The 23,904-nt window shown below is 40.2% G+C and overlaps 1 protein-coding gene across 1 annotated transcript in view; it reads left to right on the forward strand.

The window, feature by feature from the left end:
* The first annotated feature begins 427 nt into the window (after positions 1-427).
* The window catches only part of ELAPOR2 (endosome-lysosome associated apoptosis and autophagy regulator family member 2), a 173,074-nt gene continuing 149,597 nt past the window's right edge, over positions 428-23,904 (forward strand). Inside the window, exon 1 of the mRNA XM_004602150.2 lies at positions 428-757. Within this exon, the coding sequence (XP_004602207.2) occupies positions 569-757 (189 nt within the window). The 5' untranslated portion in view covers positions 428-568. The remainder of the gene's footprint in view (positions 758-23,904) is intronic.

Raw genomic sequence — 23,904 nt, forward strand, 5'->3', positions numbered from 1 at the left:
GCTCCTGGAAACTCAATCTGCCGCTAAAGAGCTGGGACCCTCACGAAGGGATGTACCTAGGGGCGCATCCGTGTGTCCAAACGCGGGAAGGGTGCGGGAAAGTAGGGAGCTTTTTAGAGACCCGCGGGCGGAAAACAATGTCTTCATGTGCCGTGTCTTACACCCGCTGCATCCCCGGAGCGGCCCTCCTGGTGTCCCCAGGGGACCGGGAAAGCCGACCCTAGCGGGGGACTCGCCCGGCCTCTCGCGCCCTCCGCTGCGTAAGGAGGCGCCCGCCCCCACACGGCGGCGACGCAGCCCCCGAGGACCCGGGGGAGCCGGGCCGCAGCCTCCGCCCGTGCCACCTGCTCGCGGGCTCCCGCGTCCCCGCCCCGCGTCCCGCCCCCACGCCGCGCCCGCGCCCCGCGGTCCCTCCCTCCCTCCCTCCGGCGTGACGGGCCGCGAGCGCAGCCGAGCTGTCAGCGGGCGCACGGGGCGGGCGCGCAGCCCTCGCGGCCGGGGAGCGGAGCGCGCGCCGGGGACGCTGCCTGGCTGCTGCGGGCTGCCGGCCGAGCGTCTCGGGCCGGAGATGTTGCTCCTCACCCCGGGCTCGGCCCGGGGCAGGGGCCGGGGGCGGCCGGCGGGGGCTCCCCGCGGTGGGCTCTCGTCGCCCTGGAGCCCCGCCTGGATTTGCTGCTGGGCGCTCGCCGGTTGCCGGGCGGCCTGGGCTGGGGACCAACCCGCCGCCGCCAGCCGCCCGTTGCCTCCTTGCCAGGAGGTGAGCTGCACCTGGTCCTTCACCTGGAGTTTGCGGCGGGGGGGAGGGGGTGGGACGGCGGGCGGGTGATGGAGCGGGGGAGGTGCCTGTTTATTGCTCTCTGCGGTCGCCTCCTTCCTTGCTTGGTAGCAGGGATGAAGTTGGCAGCTCGGGGGAAGCTGGCCGGGCGAGGGTGTGTGGCTGGGCTATCTTGGGTGATGCTTTTCTCCTCGCACTCGTGTTTCTAGGGCTCTGAAGGACTTTGGAGGACCTGGGGTCGTCGGGGGCGGGGGCGAACCCCGCCGTGCACAGCTCTTACAGAGTCGGATACTGCCACATCAGGGTTCCCGCTTCTAACCTTGGTCCCCGCACCTCCTCTTCTTTCTCCTCCCTTGGGGTCTCTACATTCCCTTCTTCCTGGCCCGCTGCACCCCGCACCCCGATAAGGCCCCGGAGGCTTGCTAAACCCATGTGTGGTGTCACTTAGCATCTTTCTGGAAAAAAATGTATATGAATTAGGAAGGGGGAAAAAAAAGAATGTTCTTGGGGGAGCGTAGGGTTGGTGATCTAGAAAATGAGAAAGACGGTGATTATGCTGCTCGGGGGGATGTATGTGCCCGTCACCTGGCTGAAGCACTGCTGCTGTGTATATTTTTATAGCTTGAAATTATTGTTGATTTATAGCCAAGAAGGAGAAATTATGGGTGATGAGGTTTCCTCCTGCTTTTAGGGAAACTGTACTTACTGTGCCAAAAAATATCTATAGGGGTGTCATTGGTACTGGTATTGGGTGTTTATCTTTCCCTTTAATGTTCCAGAAAGTGCATCCTCTTAATGAAAATCAATGAGGGAAGGGAGCAACATTTTTGACCTACTTTGAGTGATTTTTGTTGGGGAGGATTTGAGGCGTGAACACTGGTTTTAGGAAGATTGCTAGGAGTCAGAATGATGGGTCATTTTAATTTAGTTAAAAAAATAGATTAGCCAGTAGGCCCTTAGGGAAGAAAGCCCAGAACCTGTTCCTTTGTGTCTGATGCTGTAACTTTTGAATTTTACTCAGGCTTGAGTTAGAGTATCTGCATGCAGGCAGGGCACCACCTGTCACCCGAGGATTTTCATCTTCCTCTCTGACAGCAAAAGCCCCAGGACAGAAGAAAATGAAATAACCCAGTACAAAGGAAAAGTCTTTGAGTACGCAGCTCGGCTGACTCGACAAACAGCTGTGTTTAATTTCAGTCTATTAGTATAATCAGTACTTTCATCTGTGGTCTCCAATTTTACCTGTCACCTGGGGATCATGCATCCTTTCAGGTTCCTACAGGAAGCTGCTTCTTGGACAGCCTCAGTTTTGAACAGTTCTGATGGGACAGTTTAAACCATGCCTTTTAGTTCAAAGCCCCAATAGAAAGAATATACATCATTTAAGAAATGGAAATATTAATATTCATGGCATTAATTATTAGTAATGGAAAAAGTGTGCTGGAAGGGAGTGACAGGCAGGGCCAGTGGGAATAGTGTGTTTTGGTCACTAATCCTTTAAATGACCCTATGTTCTGCGTAGGAATATCTAGCGAAAAGACAGGAAAAACTACATCCTAAGGCAGAAACTTTGAAAGTAGAGCAAGGATATGACAATGTTTAGGAAGACCATGTACAACAAATTCTAGCCCTTGTTGCCCTGGATTTAGAAATTGCATATGGCTCCATCAACTGTGGTTTCAAGTTTGAATTTTCCCTCCAAAAATGAAGATAAAATATATAATAGAATGCCATGGGTGTGCTGCCTGTATCTTGTTGTATCTGAAAAATATTGAAATACAAACTAAATTGTATTCTTCCTGAATACTGACAAATAGTTGGAAAGTGACTGGGAATCAGAGACCCCTTTGGAAATAGGAGAGTCAAATGGCCTCTCAGGGAAGAATCTGCTCCCTTTGTTTGGTCTTACTGAGTTAATTTACAGAAATTATCATTGTTCTAGCATTGTTTTTTTCAGAGGAAAGAGAGAAACCGGTTTCTTAGACTTTAGTAAGAGTATAGAGGTAGAGCTTCATGTGACATATAGTTATGGTTATGTGGGCCAAGATCTTGTGGACATAGAATTAATGTAGGAATAGAGTGTGACTCTCTTCCCACACTTGATTAACAGAAAAGCAGGTTAGTGCCATATAGGAGGGATACACTGTGTGGTGGGGAGGAGAGAGAGCAAAGGAGGAAGGGGGTCTGAGATTGGAAATCAAAGCCGACCCTTAGTAATGTGAAAAAAAGGTTTCAGTATGGACAAGGCTGCAGGTAATTCTAAACTTCATTTCCTGTATATAGTTTGAAGCTCACTCTCCTTTATTATTTATTTTTGTGTGTGTGAAATTAGTTGTGTTTCAGGTTACATAGACTTGTTTTCCTTCCCTGTTTTTAGAGGAAAGCATGAAAGGAAAAGCAAGAAGGAACATCAAAAATTGTTCTGCAAGTGATCTAGTTATGATTGCCGGAGTTCAGAAAAAGGCCTTTTAAAGAGACTTAGATTATGGGGGAAATTTTCACTTAGATTCTTACAGAGGATGGAACTCTGGGGTGAAACTTCTAAAATTCTCCTTTGCCGAAAGCTGTGGATGATGGAGTCAAAAAGGGGAGAAAAATGATTACTTTGGAATCAGCTGGTGATCAAATGAGCAGGATGGAAGCACGATTACAAACAGGAAGGCTATAGTTTGGGAGTCAGAAAAGTCAATGTGCCAGCAGATGAAGGACAAAAATAGGATGTGACTTCAATAAATGCTTTTTAAAGGGAAAAAAGTGTGTGGACTAGGCATCCAAGAAGACAGAGTTAATATTTCTGAGGCTGTCCTGTGGGAGTAAACTTACAAAGGTTGAATATGTTTCTTTTTCTTGGCATCTGTTTTTTGTGTATGAATTTACAATAATAAAAGCTGACCTACCTGTCTTTACCATGAGAATGAGATGAAATTGATACATTAAAGGGAAAAAATCTACGTAAATAAGAGAGTTGATTATTGTTAAATTAGCAGACCTAAATCCTATATTTCAGAAAGGTCTATAGTAAGTTTTCAGAGGTTGATAGAATAGGCTTCTACAAGAATTGAATGAAAATTTTGACTCATCGTAAATAAGGCTTAATGGGGCTGCCAGAGTGAAAAATATAAAGAGGCCAACAAATGATTCAGAGTTGCAGTAAGGTACTAGACAATAGAGAACATGAGACTAAAAGAACAAAACTAAGTGGATTGTGTGTGCATTATTTAAATTTGGGAAATTAAATCACAGAATAACTTGATTCTTGGTACACTGCTGTAAAAACCCTTCATAATAAAATCCTGGTCTCTCTGAATCTTCACTGACAGACATTTACTGAGCTTATATCCAGGCAAAATGTCAGAGGATGTGGAGTTGCATATTAAAAAAATATAATTGGATATGGATGAGACAGATATGTAAACAAACACAGGTAATTAAGTGATCTGGTTCCATGAAATAAGAAAGGGGCAGTCAGACATAGTGGAAGGAGGATTAGAAAAGGCCCCAAAGAGAAAGTGAGATCTGAATGGTAAGTTAGAACTTTCTTAAGCAGCCAGTGGTCAACTATGAGTGTGGTCTAGTTTGTGGAAAAGAGATTTTGATGATAAAGATTTATATGGCAGAATGGCAGAACTGAAAAACAGTATTTTGTTGTAAATGATTCTAACTGAAGAACCCAGTGCTCTGTGGAGCTTATTGAGAAGTGAATATGAAAGACAGGTAGAAGCCCAAGCAACAGAACACATAGCTCTAAGTCATGCTGTTAATTTTTCGGTTGGTGACCCTAAAGAATTTACAAATCAGAAGTTAGAAAGTGTGCTTTAGTTTGGCAGTAGTATGGAAACCACATTTGATTGGAGACCGAAAGTAGTGAGACATGCTAGTAACATCTCTAACAGTCCAGGTAAGGAATAATTGAATTTTAGGGCTAGGAATGAAGAGGGTATAAAGGATATACTGTGAGGAGACAGACACTAAATAGATATGTGGAGTGAGATTCCAGTGTGATTAGAACATGGTGCCTCTAACTTTGATAAGGAATGTGAAGGCAGTAAGGGACTTGGTTTTGAAGAGAAAGTCTCTTAGTACAGTTGTACTGTAAGCAGTTAGCTATCAGCCTATTTTTGCTCCTGGGCATGTTCTGGGCAGTGTGGAGATATGGGAATCACTTGAATGAAAGACAATGGTTAAGATTCTATCTAAGAAAAGGCCATCCAAGGAAGGAGAACAAGTACGAAGAGAGAAAAGACTTGGGCTTTACCAACATTAAAGGGACATAAAAGGAGAAGTCCACAACGCAGACACATAAGTTACAGTGAACATAAGATAAATGTGAAGGTTTGGAGTCTTTGGAGATGGGAAAGAAATCTTTGAAGACGAGAGGGGAGAGTGTGGTATTTGCTTGCCTGAAGAGGTTGAAATGAAGACTAAAAAGAGACGATTGGGTTTGACAGGTTGCTGGTGTTCAATGCCAGAGTGATTCCTGCAGTGAGGGATGGATAGAACATTACCCGTGACATGAGGTAGTGGTGATAAAGTGGAATTAATTCTATAACCTGCCTGCATTTAGTAAGAATTGGGTCTTCCAAGTGTATGTAAATCAGAGGCCTTGAAAATGTCATGTTTTCTGTTTTAGACTCTGATGGCAATGGTTGCTAGATAAACTTTGTGTGGGAAGTCTCTGAAGGGAATGGACTATGTGTGCCAGTGTCAGAGATTCTAAATTCACGCTGTTACTGAATGGAGGAGTTAGGACACTGCTTCTGTATCCAAGCTGTTAACATAATTACCTTGCCTGTTATGTTGTGGAGGTGAATTTTCCATTTCAATTTCTTCTGCTCGAAACCATTTCTCATGTTTTAGGCAAATATGAGCAAGTATTCACACCATCAATATTTACAATGTAAAACTGAGAGTTGACAAATGTATGAAGTGTCATTTTAGCACAAGGGATGGGAATAGCATATCATAATATAGTTTTCCTATCAAACAGTGTCTTGGCTCTTACGATAGTTTTTATGATCATAAAACACCAGTCAGATTTTGGTGGTCTGTTCCTTCCCAGTTAAAAAAAAACAATAAAACAACATGGATAATTTTCATCCTGTTTTGCCTTTCTTAATGTTAAAGATATCAATATTTGCATATTTGTATTGTGTGCTCATATACAAGATATTAGCAGCAAAATGATTAATAGAACTTCTGCCTGCTTCCCACATGGAAGTTTATACTATCATTGGTTCTGAATCAGAACAATAATACACATTAATTGATAACAAGTACAGCATGCAGTGGGTGGTTCCATCCTCATAGTCTGAGGTGGGGACTCCCTAAGGGAAAGATGTAAAAACTGTGACTCAGTGGATGAGTAGGAGTTTGTTGGAAGGAGGTGGAACATGGTGTTGATGGCCTTTCTCAGAGGAAACTTGATCTCCATCCAGTCTTCCCAAACTTTTTCCACTTGTGATCCCATTTCAGCTGAGAAACGCACCAGACTGAGCATTGTCAGAAAGGCCCTGAGTTTATTATGTTTGATTTTGAGTTCATTTTTACTTGTTGCATGCTCATCAACCTTTCATAGTTGCCAAATTTTGTGTGAACTCCACATTCAGTTATGGCATCCTCTGGGAGGTTATAACCCATGATTTAAGAAGCTAAGGTCTAGATCAGAGGTTCCCAAACTAGTTTGCCTTAGCTTCTTAAACTGTGGGTCATGACTGTAGGGAAATAGGTAACTCAATGTAACTGCCCCCTTTAAAGAAAAAATACCACCCAGTGCTTGCTGAAATCTACCTTTATAAGCAAACAAAAGACAGTGTCCCCTATTGCATCGGAGGCTACTGCTGCCCCTCCCACCATGCCAGTGTACCCCTAGGAGCATTAGTATCCACTATGGGAAACACTGGTCTAGATAAATTTCTCTGTTCTCAATAAAGATAAAGGATCTTTTCTCTGGCTCCATTACAGTCAGAGAAATCAACTCCATTACAGTCAGAAAAAACTCTGGGGGCCTTCCTTTGTTGGTCTACAACTAGCTATCCAAGCCCACCCTGGATTGATGGTGAACTGTGCTGTTATAAAAGGGACCAACTGTGGATACACATATAGCCTGAATCCATCTGGTACCCAAAGATCCTAGCCCTCTGCCCAAGTCTGCATCTGACCAGAGGAAGGTACCATTTGCAAGTTCATATACCCAGCGTGGGTACCATTTGCTGTCACACAAATGTACCATAAGTTTTACCAATGACTTTGATCTATTTGCACCCCCCCTCAGTACATTCACTGTGGGCAGAAATATTATTATCTTTGTCAGGAAATAGCATGAATTTTTTTTCTCGTAAGAGTACTTAGAAGAGTTGTCTCAGTAAGACATGGGTCTTCTGGAAGTATGACCACTACCTTGGAAACATAGTAGAGTGGAGGCTTCTACTTTCTTAGCTATCAAAAGGAATTTATCTTTGTGGCGCATTTAATCTTAATTGACATCTCTAATCTGTACCAACATAAGACTCTAAAGTAAAAAGTCAGCAGTCAGAATATTTGATTCGTTTTCAACTTAGTTTATATCTATGGAATATAATATACTTTTCACAAAACCACTTTTTCAGGCTCTTTTCTCTAGGTTATTGTTGCTCCCGAGTGTAATCCTAGTACCAGCAGATCAGCATTATCAAGGAACTTATCAGAAATGCAAGTCTCTGAACCTCCAGTACACACTACAGAATCAAGATTCTTGTGAGGCCCAGTAGCTCTCAGAGGACTCCGACTCAGACTGAAGTCAGAATCGCTGCCTTGGATAGAGGACACTAGTCATTTAAAACCCAGAGATTGAGTTATTAAACCTAGCTTCATGCTTCTGCAGGGCATCATAGAAACTCCTAAAATAGTCACATCAAATGGATCATGAGATTTTTCCCTAACTGTGGAATGATGAGCACCAGCAAGAACTTCTTTGTTTTACTTTATTGTTTTTTGCGACCACAGCCAATGGTGCTTGGGCACTCTAGTCAGGGATCAAATGGTATTAAAAGTAACAAACAAAAGAAGCAAATTAGCGCCTTGCCACTGCTTTGTATGACTTTAACCAAATCAACTTCTTTGTCTTTCTTTGACTGAACATGGAAATCTCTCTCATGATAGTTAATATAAAAAGTTAACAATGAATGCATTTGGGAATGCTTTGTAGATTTTAATGTAATACCCAGATATTAGTTATTATTTTTGAACAGTGTTTCTAAGTTCTAAGAGGAACATTCTAAATGAATGAATTGAAATGTGAGAGGATAGAAGTGAGGGCAAAAAAAATTATTTACCAAAGTATTTGATAGGAATATTTACCCTACTAATGGAATTCTTATATTGTGAACATTTTAAGAAATACAAAAGAAATATTGTCACTAATTCTACTGCTTAGGAATATCTAACATTAATGTGTTAGTACATTTTTTACCTATTTTTTCAACATGCAAAGTGTGTCATATATGGAAGTTGTGTCTTTTCCTCTTGTTGAAAGCATTTGCCAATAGCATTAACACTTTCTGATAAGTATTTTTGTAATAGTAATGAAAACACTGGACTTACTTGATAATGCTGTCACCACTGAAACCTTGACTTGGATTTAGTCACACCACGCACTCCTGGTTTTTCTCTTTCCCCACTGTCACCCTTCTCAGTCTTTGCTTGTTTCTCCCCATTTCCCAGATTGCTTTACATTGTAGAAATCTAGCCCTTATTCCTTAACTCCCCTATTTTCTCAGTCATTCTTATATTCTTGGCGATGTTCTCCAGTCTCTTGGACTTTAAATACTATCTATATGTGGACTGTTCTCAAATTGACATCTCCTGTCATATCAGCTCTCCATAAACACAATTTTGACATCCCCATTAGAATAGGTACCTCAAGCCTGATGCCCAAAACCAAGCTCCTGACATTGGTGAAAATTTACTTCGTTACTTTAATGGCAACTTTTTCCTTCCACTTGCTTACGTCTAATGCCCTGGAGTCTCCACTGACTTTTCTTTCACATTCAGTTTATCAACAAACACTCTTGTGATTGCTTTAAAATTCCTTGGTCAGATCTCTTACCATTTTGCCTGTACCTTTGTGTGTGTCTTTCTGAGTTCTACTCCATTGTCACCCTCAATATATCCTTCCCTGGCTACCTTTTAAGATACCACTATTACATGGTGTCTGAATTATTGCTGTAGCAACCCATCTGGGTTATTTTTTAGTTTGATCTCTACATAGTAGTAAAGAGATCTCATTTCAGCATGTTGGAAACTCAATGCTTCTATTCAAAACTCATCCAAGTCTGCATTCAGATCTGCTGGTGGCCTTGGAGCCACTTGATCTGGCTTCCATTAGTCTAATAATGTCATTTCTTCATTTCTCCTTCACTTCCACCTCTGCTTTAGCTTTCTCTGTCTCCTGGCTCTTTCTAAAATACAGAATATATTGTAAGTACTTTTTTCTTAGGGTCACTACTAAGACTCTTCCCTCCCTGCAGAACTCTGTTCTTTCAGGCATCTTCTTGGTGTTCTCCTTTGTGTCCTGTGTTCTTTATGTTTCTACTATATTACCAGCCCCAGTAGTATCTTGCTTGCCAACCTTCTTAAAATTGTCACATTATCTTCTATAGTCTTAGTACAGTCTTTTATTTTTGGCCATCATTCTTTTATTTTATAAAGTAGATCACAATATTTGATTATATTTAATATTTGAACACCAGTCCTACCACCATTATACCTTCCCACCACCATATTTCAGATGTTTCTATTCTGAACCCCAACCCCTGTCCCAAAGCAGAGCTGAAATAATTCATTTTGTATTGTTTGTTATGAAAAACCTCTGAAAATGCTACAAAAAAGTTTCTTTAGAGGAAAGAGTATAAAGATTGTTGTATTTCATCCAGGGGCCATTAAGCCCTTCTATAAGAGATCACTAATATGTTGTTAAAGGTTTAGCCTTGTGTGCTTATATATGAATAAAAAAATATATATTTATATATATAAGCACTGCACTGTAGCACTGTTGTCCCTTTGTTCATTGATTTGCTTGAGTGGGTACCAGTAACATTTTTATTGTGAGACTTGTTGTTACTGTTTTTGACATATGGAATACCCCATGGGTAGCTTGCTAGTGTCTGCCGTGCCGGCAGGATACTCTTGGTAGCTTGCCGGACTCTCTGAGAGGGATGGAGGAATCGAATCCAGGTAGACCACATGCAAGGCAAATGCCTTACCTGCTGTGCTATCGATCCTATATGTAAAAATATATAAAATATTTCCCTCTGAGATTGGTTGCCTTTTACTTTAAACCCAATCAAATGTGGTACGGTACTCTTGGAGTATGGGTGGTGTGAGGTATGAGTTGTTCAGGAATAGGTTCCTTCGTAGGTGAGGCTACATAGGTGAGGCCAGAGTGTGTGGAGAGCAGCTGTGAACATGTTGGTGGTTGAGTTCCGGAGGTTTTCAGCTGCTGGGGCTGGGTCCCAGGGAGAGGTCTCACCTGTCCCCCTCCGGGGCACTCCAGTGAAACAGCCTGGCGTGCGGTCACATGGCTATGGCGAGTGTCGTGCTATGCTCCCTTCCAGGAGAGAAGGACATGTGATCTGGATGGTGGCCAATGATGAGATTATCTGGTGTCAGCCAGAGGTGGCTTATGGGCGTGGCTGCTGGTTGCTGGAAGCAGAGGACACGGGTGGAGGATCCCTGTCCCAGTTCGTTGAACTCAGAATTCTCAGTCACAGAGATCGGTATACCTAGGTTTTCTGCAGATTCACTTTTGGGTGAGGCTCGGCCCGAGCATGTGGAGAGTGGCCATGAGCGTGGTGGTGGTTGAGTTCTGGAGGTTTTCATCTGCCGGGGCTGGGTCCTTTGTGGCAGGGAGAGTCTCACCTGTCCCCCCTCTGGGGCGCCCCTAGTGAAACAGCTTGATGTGGGTCTGTGGCCTGAGTTCTTTTAAGAATCCTTATACTTAATTTTTTTTATGTTCCCCTCCTCAAAAAATTATAAGTTCCATAAGTATTTATTGCCATAAGAGGCACTATTCTAAAAAAAACACACACGATATTCCACTAATGCTTTAAATAATTTCTGGCATATAGCAAGGGCTTAATAAGTGCGTATGAAATGAATTAATTTTAGGTACTTAGGTTGTTTTAAATATCATTTGTAATATAAAAATTCTGTAATAACACATTATATGAATTTCTGATAATTGAAGACAGATTACTTGTGGCAGAAATCTTGAGTCACAGGTAATGAATAATAAACCAACATTGAAAATTGTATTTTGCTACTAATTTTATGTCAAAATGCAGCTCCTTAGTGTAATTACATTTTATTTCCTTTTGTAATTCACATTTTTTTTTTTGCATTTTGGGTCACACCTGGCGATGCACAGGGGTTACTCCTGGCTCTGCACTCAGGAATTACCCTGGCCGTGCTCAGGGGACCATATGGGATGCTGGGATTTGAACCCGGGTCGGCCGCGTGCAAGGCAAACGCCCTACCCGCTGTGCTATCTCTCCAGCCCCTGTAATTCACATTTTTAATATAATATTTTTCATGTCACTTAACCTTTTGCATTTCACTCTGGAATTTTCAGTTTAGGCGTTTGCATTAATTGTTTCTCTATGTGTGTGAGCTCTTGCTATAGCTATGATAATATATGTATATATATAATGCAAATGTGCTTTTCTGAAATTTTTTTCTTGCTGAAAAATACTGAGAAGAAATTGCAAAGTGAACAAAACAATTTTTTTTAACTTTTACAAATAAGGTAAGACTGGATGAGACTACCTATCTTACAGTTGAGGCTATCTTTTCTTTAAAATTATTTTAATATGGGCATTGTGTAATGGTAGGATTTTATACACTAAACGCTCATTCCAGCACCTTACCCTCTATCAGTGTCTACTCCCTTTGCCATTGGGAGTGAAAATTCTTAAGCTTGAACTGACTGACATTGTTGTCATTTTTTTTTTTTAACTTCAAGGTAGCTCTACTTCATTTTTTTTTAAAAATGCTTTTTTTGTGGTATTCATAATATGATAATTTATCTAGAACTTATTGAGTTTATATAGAAAATTTCTATTGTAGAACAACAAATATGTAAATCTTTGGCTATAGTAGAGCTGGGTCAAACGATGATGGATATAAGCCCAGAATTATATAGAAGGCCACTGAGAAGCGGCAACCAAATCAGACTAAGGAATCCTGCTTTCAGAGAAAGTGCTGTTTGAACTGAGTTTGTAAGATTTCTAGAAGTGTTTTTGCAGAGAACAACATCTCTCAGTGGTATAAGTGGTATACTTATACAGTGGTATAAGTGCACAGAGGAATTTAATCATCTGACCATTTCAAGGACCATTTAGAGGCACATGGGTGGGAGTAGCAAAAGATTCCTAATTTATCTAATTTATGAAGGAGGTCAAGACTGTGGGTCTTTCGAGAAAAACTCGGGGGAGCCATTAGATTATTACATTTATTCAGTTTGTCATTGGAGGAACATAAAAGGAATGTTGGAAGAAAGATCGGGAGACTGTTGTATCCCCCCATGCAGGAAAAAAAAAACAGCTAAGCAACTGACAGGGAGTATGGAAGGGGAGTAAGGAAATAGAGTTGACAGCAAAGTCATCTGTTTTGGTTTATCATTACTTTTAGGTTTTTCACTTTGGGTAATAGGGTAGATGCTCTGCCTTTGAGGTTGAACATTTAGGAGGAGGAGGAGATGGAAAGAAGATGAGTTCATTATTGGCATCACAAGTTTAAAGTGCCCAAGGGACATACAAATAGTGTTTTGCCAGAGACAATTGAATGCATATGAGTGCGGCTGAGAGACTATTTGGGAGCCTTGAGCACAGAAGAGGTAATTGAAGTCACTGGCGTTGATGAGGTCACTGAGGCTCTGAGCACATAGCACGTGGTATGATGAGGAGAGGGCTCAGGGAAACGCAGCACTTAGGAAGCAGGGAGAAGCACTTGAGAATGATACTGAAAGGCACACTCAGAAGAGCGATGCCACAGAATCACTGAGGACAGAGATGGGAAGGTGACTCATCATCTCACCGTGATTCTTTGTATTCTAAAAGGCATACAAAATTTTGCATCCTGACAACCTGGATGATTCAGGTAGTCAGACTACAAGATTCAAACTACCTGGTGACTGAAATAACTATGCAACTTCTAGATCATTTGAATCAAAAGTACCCTAAAGTTATTAATTTAAGAAATTGATGAGCCACCAGCATGGGTGACAGAATCTCAGGAATCCCCTCCTGGCCTCCTCAGAGCACTGCTTGGGAAATCCTCCTTTCTGTCCCTCTTCAACCCCGCAAATATTTTTGAAGCCATAAATGGCAGGTGGCTGCCAAAAGCAGTGATGGTCATGGGGTGTGCTGTCTAGGTTCTAATAACCTGAGCAGAGCCGCTGACTGATTAAATAGTAAACATTTAACTTTCAGACTTAGGTGCACTATTTGAAGAGGCACATTGACAGGGAGAGGCTGGTTTGAAGTGCGAATCAGGAAGATGAACTACTTTGAAAATATCTCCAGGTACTTGAGGATTTCTTAAAGGAATTGCGAATGTTTACCTCAGAAGATATGCAAGGGGGCCACAATAATGAGTTTCAAATATATTGTATGGTCATATATAAAGGCATTTGTAGTATGCTCATTTAGAGGAAAAGAGATTGGTAGGTAGCAAAGAGAATACAGGTTTGATTTTATACTAGAAGCTGTTTTGTACTCTTCTTGGATTAAATTAAGCTTTAATTTGGGATGTTCCTGTTTGGGGCATGCTGTTGTCCTGGTTCAGCCAATGGAGAGACAAAGAATTCTGTATACTGTGCTGAGATCACGTGTGGCAGACTAAGGGTCATTTCAATGGCTGCTACAGGTTATATACATTTCTACTGAATCAGGTGCAAAGATACATCTTTATGCTTGGTGCTTTAGTTCTAGGACACACACTTTCCCAATCTATCACCCCTATTCTAAAATACATACAGTGTAAACAGAAGATAATGCCCTCTGGTGTTCAGCCTAACATCCTAAAATTGGAAGCAGAAGAATTGGGCAGTTTGAAATGTAAGTTTAATGCTGGCTTCTATTTGATAATTCTTGGCTATATTAATAATGCATGGTAGGCAATAATATTGGACGCTTAAACATACTTGAGCTTAGTATGCTACGGAAGTACTTCCTTATCTAAAGAGCAGATAAACATTAACATCATTTGCTTTATTTTTGTGGTTTCGTTTTTTCTACACTTGACCTTTTTAAAAATTAAAGCAATGCATGTGCACTCTAAAAAAATGAAGCAATAAAAAAAAACATAATCCTGCCAGATAAGTACACTACTCTTAACATGAAATTAAAGAATAGCCAGGTACAGTTTTGAGGAATGTCATATTTTTTACTCATTTATCTCTCAAATTCTAATGTAATTTTCTAGGAGTTAAATAACTTGTGAACTCCAGTTGCTGCCCACGTGTCTCATCATCAGGCTGTACTGGTGCAACCAAATGTCTGGATTTTTAAAAAATCAATGTACATGTCTGTTTATAAGATGGGAGTATCATGCGCATAAAATTTAGTCATAGTTTTGCATTTAGTAATATAATATAAGCATATCCCTACATTTTGAATCACTTAGAATTTTATTTTATTTTGGATGTTGGACCACACCCAGTGGTGCTTAGGGCTCACTCCTGGCTCTGACTTCAGGGATTACTCCTGGCAAGGTTGGGGAGCTGGGGATCAAATCCCAGTCAGCCAAGTGAAGGTAAGTGCTTTACCTTCTCTCTCTGACCCTAATTCTAGTTTATTATCAGCTAATTATCTTTTATTGTCTTGATGATTACTGCTGTATGGTTAAAAGTGTGAAATACTTACACTAACCATGACATAATGCCTGTGGTTTCAGACATGAGGAAACTGAAGCTCAAATCCAAGTGAAAACAAGCAAAAGATGACAGAGCCAATGAGCCCTAGATTGGGGTATGTTTGTTGCCAGAGGCCTCACTTTTTACTAAGCACCACCACCTCCTATTGTGCCCACACAGAGCTGGTGTGTGCTTGTAAGTTTTTATAGTTCCTTTCAAAGATTGTGTAGTGAGGGGTCAGGGAGATTGGATAGGGACTTACTAGGTAAAATTCTGGAGAATCCTGAATATCACCAGTTGTGGCCCAGAAGCCCCTGTTGGGTGCCTTGTATGGTCCCCATGATCTGAGCAGTACCTCATTCTTGGTCCCTAGCACTGAACTGTTGGCCTGACTGGAACAAGTGACCCTGAGGCTCCCTGAGCACTACTTGAGGGCGCTCACCTTGAGCATCTCTTTGAGGGTGACCCTCAAAGAAAGTAAGTTAATGCATTGAGTCTTACCAAGTAAGATTCCAAGAAACTATACATGTTCCCTTTAGTAATATTCAGACTGTTTGATTTTCTCACAGTGTTTTGAGGCTTTGAAAGAAAAGGCTTTATCGTGTGTTTCAGAAACAATTTCCTGCATGGTAGGTTTAATGTTCCATATGTTTCTATGTGCTGCTGTGTTTTAACCTCTCAGGGGGTAGGTGGCCCCAGTACTTGGCACTGGAGCAAGAGGTATCTGTGTAGAGTCCCTCCACCTGTTTCTGTTGTCTGGCAAGCTTTCTTCTCAAGCTGTGCTGACCGTCTGAATGGACATCATCTGTCTCTAATGGATTCTTGTTTGGGAGCATTTCATTTTAGAATTTTAAAGAGTTGTGCATGGTTCTTCCACTGTCAGCATATGGCAGTCACTGGATCTAGGGCACGTTCTGCCCCTATCTGTACCTATGTAATTCTGGGAATAAGGGACTGAGAGCAGGAATGAGGTGTATTAGTTCAGTGATATCTGAAATCAGAAGCCCTAAGGCTTTCAAAATAAAAGATCCAACTGTTGGAGGGAAAAAACCAACACAGACCAAAGCCAATTTAATATAAATATCAGTTGCCTTTAGTTTTATCATTTTGTCATAATAATTTGATGCTTTTTTTCTGCCCTCTTCCTTATTATGCTTTCTTTGAAGACTTATATGACAGGCATCTGAACCATTGTTCTAAACTTGTGGCTTTCAAACCAGTGCTAGTCTGAAGAAATTTCCTTCCTGTCTCAAAATGTTATTGCTGTTTAACCTGTATCATGTAACAATTATATTAATTTTTCCCAAACTGGCAGAAAGCGATTATTTATTGTTTTTTGGGCGACACAGTCCTGGTGTTTTTTCCTCAGGGATCACTCTGGGCAGTGCTTAGGGGACCACATGTGGTGCTGGGGATTTAACCCCATTCGGTTGTGTGCAAGGCAAGCCCTCACCTGCTGTAATAGCTCTTAGACCCCAATACTAACCCATTTGAAAGTTATTTACTCACTCATTATTCCTTTGTAAATAATGCTGCTTCAAAATGTTAGCTATTTTTTTTTTGCCTTTTGGGTCACACCTGGCGATGCACAGGGGTTACTCCTGGCTCTGCACTCAGGAATTACCCCTGGCCGGGCTCAGGGGACCATATGGGATGCTGGGAATCGAACCCGGGTCGGCCGCGTGCAAGGCAAACGCCCTACCCGCTGTGCTATTGCTCCAGCCCCCAAATGTTAGCTATTTTATAAGACAATAATTGTCAAAATTTTGGAAAATATTTGAAAGTACACACATTATTGTTGAAAGTATACAGTTTGGTCAGTTATAATCATAATTAGATTAGCAATTTTAAATACCCTCACACATTTATTGCTTCTCCTTTATAATCCATCCTTTCTTCTCTCTTATCCCATGAAACCACTGATCTGTTTCTGTTGCTATAGAATGATTTGCCTTTTCTAGAATTTTGTATAAATGGAATCATGTGACATATATTCTTTTATTTTGATTCGACTTTAGCCACTTAGGTTTATTTTGCTTTTGGGCCACACCTGGCTTTGCATTTAGTGATCACTCCTGTTAGGGCTCTGGGGACCATTTGGGATGTCAGGGATCAAACTCGGCTGGCTGTGTGCAGGCAAGAGCCTTATCCACTGTACTATTGCTCTGGTCCCAATCCACTAGGTTTTGAGATTGATTGACATTTCAGTGTAAACCAATAATTTTTATTTTTATTTTTTGCCATACTTGATGGTGCCATACTTGATCCTGACTCTGTGCTCAGGGAAACTTAGAGTGCTAAGAATCAGGACCAGGGCTTCTACTTGCAAAGTACACGCTCTAATCCTTTGAGCTCTCTCCTCAGTTCCCCAATAATTTTTATATTTGACTAACATTCCATTTCTATATCAATAAGTCTACTTGTAACATAATATAGTGTTTTTTAAAAAATAGTGCTGTGGCTTGGACCCACAGTCTCACATATGTGAGAATAAACTCTAACATTGAGCTACATCCCAGCCCTGAATATAATTCTAGTTGTAACTCTTGATATCCTTAAACCCCAGCATGATAATGTAATCTCTGAGCATCAAGGACTCATTAGTGTGTACTCCAAATAGATCGCTTATGAATTCAGCAGCAGCCTAAAATGAAGTATAAGCACTAAGGGAATCTTGTCATTTGGAGATATTCTGGGAGGTAATTTTTTGTTTCACTCAGCATTTAGTGCTATTTCAGATAACTCTTGGTGTTTGAAAGTCTAATCCCTTAGTCGGTTGGATGTGTTTGTTGTTAGAATGGCTTCTGCTTGCCTACCTGCTTGCAGATCACTTGTTTCTCACCTAATGACTGTCTCAGATGCAAGTGAGAATGGTGACTTTTGTTCATCACCGAGAGCTAACATGAAGATTATTTGAGTCAGTGGTGGTGAGTATCTGTGTACTACCTGGTTTCTGTTGCTTTATGAAATGCTCAGTCAAGATATTATGGGTTAGAAGGTTCACAGGAGAATTTGGGAGGGTGGTTAGAGATTAACTCACCAAAATTTTACTTTCAGAGAGAAAGAGAGAAGAAAAGTGTCTACCATAGAGGCAGGCTGAGGGGAGTCTGGAAGTAGGGGGGAAACAGGGGAAATTAGTCGCAGGAAACTTGAATTGCAGGAAAGGTGAAGTAACAGGTGTTGGAATATTGTATGACTGAAACCCAATTAAGCTAGGGCATTAGTCTTTCATGCAGCCAACCGGGTACGATTCCCAGCATCCCATATGGTCCCCTGAGCACCACCAGGAGTAATTCCTGAGTGCATGAGCCAGGAGTAACCCCTGTGTATCGCTGGGTGTGACCCCCCTAAAAAAAAGCCAAAACAAAAAATTAAAGAACAACTTTATTATTGTGTTATCTCATGGTGATTCAATGGAAAAAAAAACTTTCACTTTTCTGAAGTTTTGCTTCAAAATATTAAAAATTATTTTCTACTGGATGGTATTCAGGAACAGTTAATACCTACTTAATCTAGTTGTCTTGGTGATGCTAGTTATTGTTTTGGAAATCAGGCTAGCAGCTGGAGTTCCTGATATAAAATGAATATTTGCTGAATTGGACATTCAGTGAACTTCCTTTTTCAAAAAAATTTAAGAACTGATTTACTCTTACTTGAACTGGAGGTCAGACTTTGCTTAGGCTTCTCATTTACTACTGTTTTAAAAACAGTACAAGTAAGCTGGTAGATAGGAACTTTTTCTAGCTTGGGAAGAAAAAGAGATAAAGAGCCTTCTCTAGGAAAATGCTCATATTAAATTTATAAACCATTCTGTTGTCCTAAAGTGGCAGCAGAATCTTGTTCTATAATCAGGCTAATTACTGATTCCATAGTACATCATTTTTGTTACAGAAGTAAATTTAGTTTTTTTTAAATAAAATTTTTTTGTTGCACAAATAAAAGCATTAAAAAAGGCTCATTTTATATTTTTAGATGCATGGTGTAAGGAAATATTTCCAGAAAATTAGTGGGCTTCTGTTCTCTATAAAGTTCTTTTTTTAATTCAATAATGTGTATATAAAATGTTAATAATTTAGACATATGTTTGTTTGAGCTTCTTATGCTTCCTTAACAGCTCCATTCTAAATTCCTTATCAGGGAGTTTATATAGCTCATTATTACTGATTGGGTTACCTGACCTAGCTTCTTCACTCACTAAGCCTGGTGGGTTTCTGCATTGTTTTACCATTGTGACCTTTGCAGTTTAGATTCTTCTGCCCACAGTTGCTTTTGTGTTTCAGAAGAACTGTAGATTGGTGTAGAAGCTACTGGACTATAGGCCTAATCTGGTTGAGTGGTGGAGCTACCCTACTGGGTTCGGAAGAAGTTGTGGTTCTAATGGTTTATGATGGGAGAAATTAACTGGCGGCCACTTGAGCGCTGCTGCGGGGAGACCACGCCGCCCACGCTTCTAACCTGGGAAGTTAGAAGTCACAGCCTTGTTGATTGCATCAGCAGTCAGGTACCTCTGGCTGCCTGCGGGCTGCGCATGCTCAGCCTTCTAGGCCGCTGGGGAGACAAGCCACCGGGCTTCAAACCTGGGAAGTCCAAAAGTCACAGCTTAGTCAATTTCTAAGCCGTATGTTTGTGTCTGGACTTAAGCTTTATAAACAATTACTGAGTCATTTTGCTCTATCTTTAGAAGATTATGGATTTTTGTTTCAATTAAACACATCAGGAGGAGCTAATTTATGGCAAAAATATTGCATTGAAACATGTTATAGTAGCACTGTCGACCCATTGTTCATCAGTTTGCTTGAGCGGGCACTAGTAATGAACGTAGCTTGCCGGGCTCTCCGAGAGGGACGCAGGAATTTAACTCCTGTTGGCGGTGTGCAAGGCAAACGCCCTATCGGCTGTGCTATCATATAGATAAATAAAAATTGTCATAATTTCTGTGAATGTGAAACAAAATTCAATCCTAAATTTTTCCTGTTAAAAATAGTTAATTTTTTTCCAGCATCAGGTTTTCATTGGAATCTTTGGCCGTTAAGCTATGTCCTCATAAAACATTTGTGGTAGTAATGAATTTTTTCTGGAAACTGTTAAATTACAAATATTAACTAATGATTATTTGCCAGTTAATGGACCTATTAGCTCTAGGTTCTTCGTATAGGAGAGACATGTAAATTTAAATTGAATAGTATAATTGCAAATATTCTTTTGGGGGTTATTACTGTCTTACAGCATTCTTTAGTGTGTGGGGGCGGGGTGTAAGCAGTGTTCAGGAGGTCTAGAAGTCACTACAGGTCAAAGGATGTGTTTTAAACTTGTATGCTTTAATCTTGTATACTTTAATTTAAAAATCACATTGTTTAAGTATTAAAAAGTACCCTCTAAATAAGAAAGCAAATTCTTCCCTAGTGTGAAATAGCGGACATATTCTCAGTGGGTTTCCCATAGAGTCAGCTTGGCAGTAGTTCAAATGCTAACCATATTAAAGGAGAAAATTTTTTTACAGTGGATTCTTGTCCTGTAGCCATAGTCTACCTTATTCATGATTGTGGTTCAGTGATATCTGAATTCTGTATTTGCCTGCATTCATTGAGTCACAGCCCTTCGTGTTTCTACCTTTATTTTCAATGACTCTGAAAGTGTTTTTTATCTCAGTGACTGTACTGATAAAGCAAGAAATTATGATTGCAGATATAGGCGAAATCTTGACATTATGTTTTGGAAGGCTGCTTTATCTAAGCAAATACAACAGGGGAGTAGGTTTGTTTATGGTTTTCCTTTTTACCAGATGCTGCCTTTTCTCTCTTCTAGACTGGCATGCCAGAAAAGTATACCTTTATTCCTATACTGCTTGACAAAAACTTCTAATTGACTCCTTGAATAAAACTAAAGCATATTTTTAAAATTTAATATTTTTGGCATGCATATTTTAAGAATGTTGGACATTTTGGGAAAGATTTATAGTCACTTTTTTGCTTGAAATGAGATATTTTTATTTTTAAAATTATTTTATTATGTTTTTAGGGCACTACAAAGCTGTTCATGATTGGATTTCAGTCATACAGTGTTCCACCACCCATCCTTCCACCAGTGTACATTTCCCAGTGCCAGTGTCCCAAGTTTCCCTCCCATCAGCTCCCACCCTTCCACCCCTTGCCTGCCTCTATGGTAGGCGCTTTTCTCTCTCTCTCTCTCTCTCTCTCTCTCTCTCTCTCTCTCTCTCTCTCTCTCTCTCTCTCTCTTCTCTCTCTCTCCTTTTGGGCATTGTGGTTTGCAATATTGATACTGAAAGATTATCAAGAATATCCCTTTGCTTGAAATGAGCTCTTTAAAATTAAAAAAATTATTTAAAAAGAGATGCTCAATGTTTCTTAGATATTATTTGTAGGATTGACATTAATTTAGAACTGATTTTAAGGCATATAGTTTGGTTTCGATTATTTAAATAAAATTTTATTGTCATTATTTTTTAATACTTATTATTTTGAGGGGATGAATTGATAGAGAGGTAATGTCCATTTGTACCTATATACGTTGAAGTGTATAAGAAGGCATTGATCAGGGAGACAAGAGACCCAGCTGTGGGATTTTTGTTGCTAATTAGTTGTGTGACATCCTGGGTAACATGATTTCTCTTGGGCTTAATCTCTTGGAAAAAAATTAATCTGTAAATTCTTTTACAAAATCTACAGGTCAAGATTTTCTTCTGGTTTATGTATTTTTAGGTAGGAGGGTTTTATGCATCATCTTCTTCTTAGATACTTTGAACTTAAAGTGGACATTTTCATTTCTATTGTAGTCTTACTACATAGATCTACTATATACAGTAGATATATACTTGAGATATATACTTTGATATTTTCTAGAAAATAATAATTGGTTATACATAGTCTTTAGCAAGAAGGAGGTGAATCTGATTTGCGGAATTTTGTTTGACAAAGATGTGTTTTAGCAGAATAAATCTGTTTCTGGAATTTCATTAAGTTATTGAGGTCAATTGACTTATTTAGGGGTGATTTCCAAGCAGTTCTTTGGAAGCCTGTGATCCTCGTGATTTCTTTTCCTTCCTCCCTCCCTCCCTCTCTCCCTCCCTCCCTCCCTCTCTCCCTCCCTCCCTCCCTCCCTTCTTTCCTTCCTTCCTTCCTTCCTTCCTTCCTTCCTTCCTTCCTTCCTTCCTTCCTTCCTTCCTTCCTTCCTTCCTTCCTTCCTTCCTTCCTTCCTTCCTTCCTTCCTTCCTCCCTCCCTCCCTCCCTCCTTCCCTCCCTCCTTCATTGTCCCCACGTGGCTGTACTCAGGGCTTACTCCTGACTCTGCATTCAAAGATCACTACTGGTGGAGCTCAGGGCAATATTGTGCCAGGAATCAAACCTGGTTAAACCATGCTCATTATACTATCTCTCTACTCTTATTTTCTTTCATTTAAAAACATTATTGAGGTTCTATGATTTACACTACTGTTACTGGTGGTTTTCTATACATGTAATTCTGATACCACACCCATCACCAGTATACCCACCTCCCTGGACCCCAGTGGCCCTCCTTCTCACCCTTCTGCACTAAATTGTGCAGACCAGTTGTCCCGTTGTGTTGCCTTTAGCCCTCTGTTTCTACCTTGTGGTGTGGCTTTAGGTTTCACATATGAATGAGATCTGGAATCTGATAATTTTCAGCCCACCGGGCATTGGTTCAATGTTTGGGCCCGAGAATGCAGTGCTGCTGAGGGTCTGCAGTACCAGTGATTACCTGGGTAATATTGCCTGGGGCTCAAGGGCCTCCAGACCTGGCCTTCAGTGGTGTTGAGGGCTTCCAGTTCAGCATCTTGTTATGTTTGAGGGACCATGTAATGCCAGGAAGGGGACCAGGGTTAACCACATGCAAGAAATGCACATTAATCCCTGTATTTTCTCTTTGGCCCCTCATTTGAGTTTATATATTTAGAATTAGCTAATATTGCACAAGACTAAGATTTGAGACCTTAGTAGAGCTCAATGTTTTTTAATTCTGCCTTGGTTTATAGAATAATATAAAACAAAGATTCTGTTAGGTGATTTAGTTCAGTGCTGGCAGCCTAGGATTTCTTTTCTGTGGAAAAATCTTGCAGATTAGTGATATAAATCTGGGTGAAATTTGTTTTTCATTTCGATTCTCCTTAGTATAATTACTGACCTGTGGTCTTACTTGACTGAGACTTCTTCTCTCATTTGAAAATCATCATGTTCTAAGGGAATTTCATAGGACAAATTATTCCTGAATAGATGTATATCATATACTTTTAAAGACTGAGCATGTTAAATATCTATATTCTCTGAATTAATATATTCATTTAAAAGAATCCCCAAATTTAAACATTATTTCTATCATTAGGGAATATGTATCTGTTGAAATGGTAGATTATGGTATAAAATAGTGTTCAGATTCTTAAGATGGAATACATTGTGAGACAAGCTGTATAAATTCAGAAAAGGAAGTGAAGATGAGGAATGTACATAAATCTACAAATAGGTGTATACAGTAATAAATACTTTTAAAAATAATTGTATAGTATTTTTCAAAACATACTCTTACTGTGTATTCTACATTGACCTTAAGAAAATTATTTTGAGCAATGATAAGCATATAAGGGCCTTAGTTTTAGTATTATTCATAAATAACCCATTAAAATTACTTTTTATTTTGGGAACATTGATTTACATTTTAGGGATGCAATGTTACCATACCATACCCACCAACAAAGTGCCGATATAGTGCTATGAGAGTCTACTTGACCCTTTTAGCCATTCCTCCCCACAGTGACCTCCAGTCTAGGCTGGAATCTAAGGTTTGTTTTGGAGCTTATATCTTTTCTTTGATTTCCTACCACTTTTGAATGAGATCCTCGAGTATTTTGTCTTTCTCCTTCTGATTTATTGCTCTTAGTATTATTCCCCCATCCAATTCCATCCATATTGTAGGAAAAGATGAGATTACATCTTTTAGCTAAGTGTTATTTCATCAGGTGTAAATAATTATCACAACTTCTTTATCCACTCATGTCATTGAGTACTGAGTTGTTTGCAGATCTTGGCTATTATAAATGGCCCTGTAATAAATGCAAGTGAGTACTGATATTTTTGAATTAGTGCAGCCTTAATTTTTAATATATAACTGGTTATATAGTTTTTTTAATTACATAACACAGCAGGTAGAGCATTTGTCTTGCATGCAGCTGACTTGGGTTCGATTCCTCCATCCTTCTCAGAGAGCCTGG

This window comes from Sorex araneus, chromosome 1, assembly GCF_027595985.1.
Source record: "Sorex araneus isolate mSorAra2 chromosome 1, mSorAra2.pri, whole genome shotgun sequence".
Lineage (NCBI taxonomy): Eukaryota > Metazoa > Chordata > Mammalia > Eulipotyphla > Soricidae > Sorex > Sorex araneus.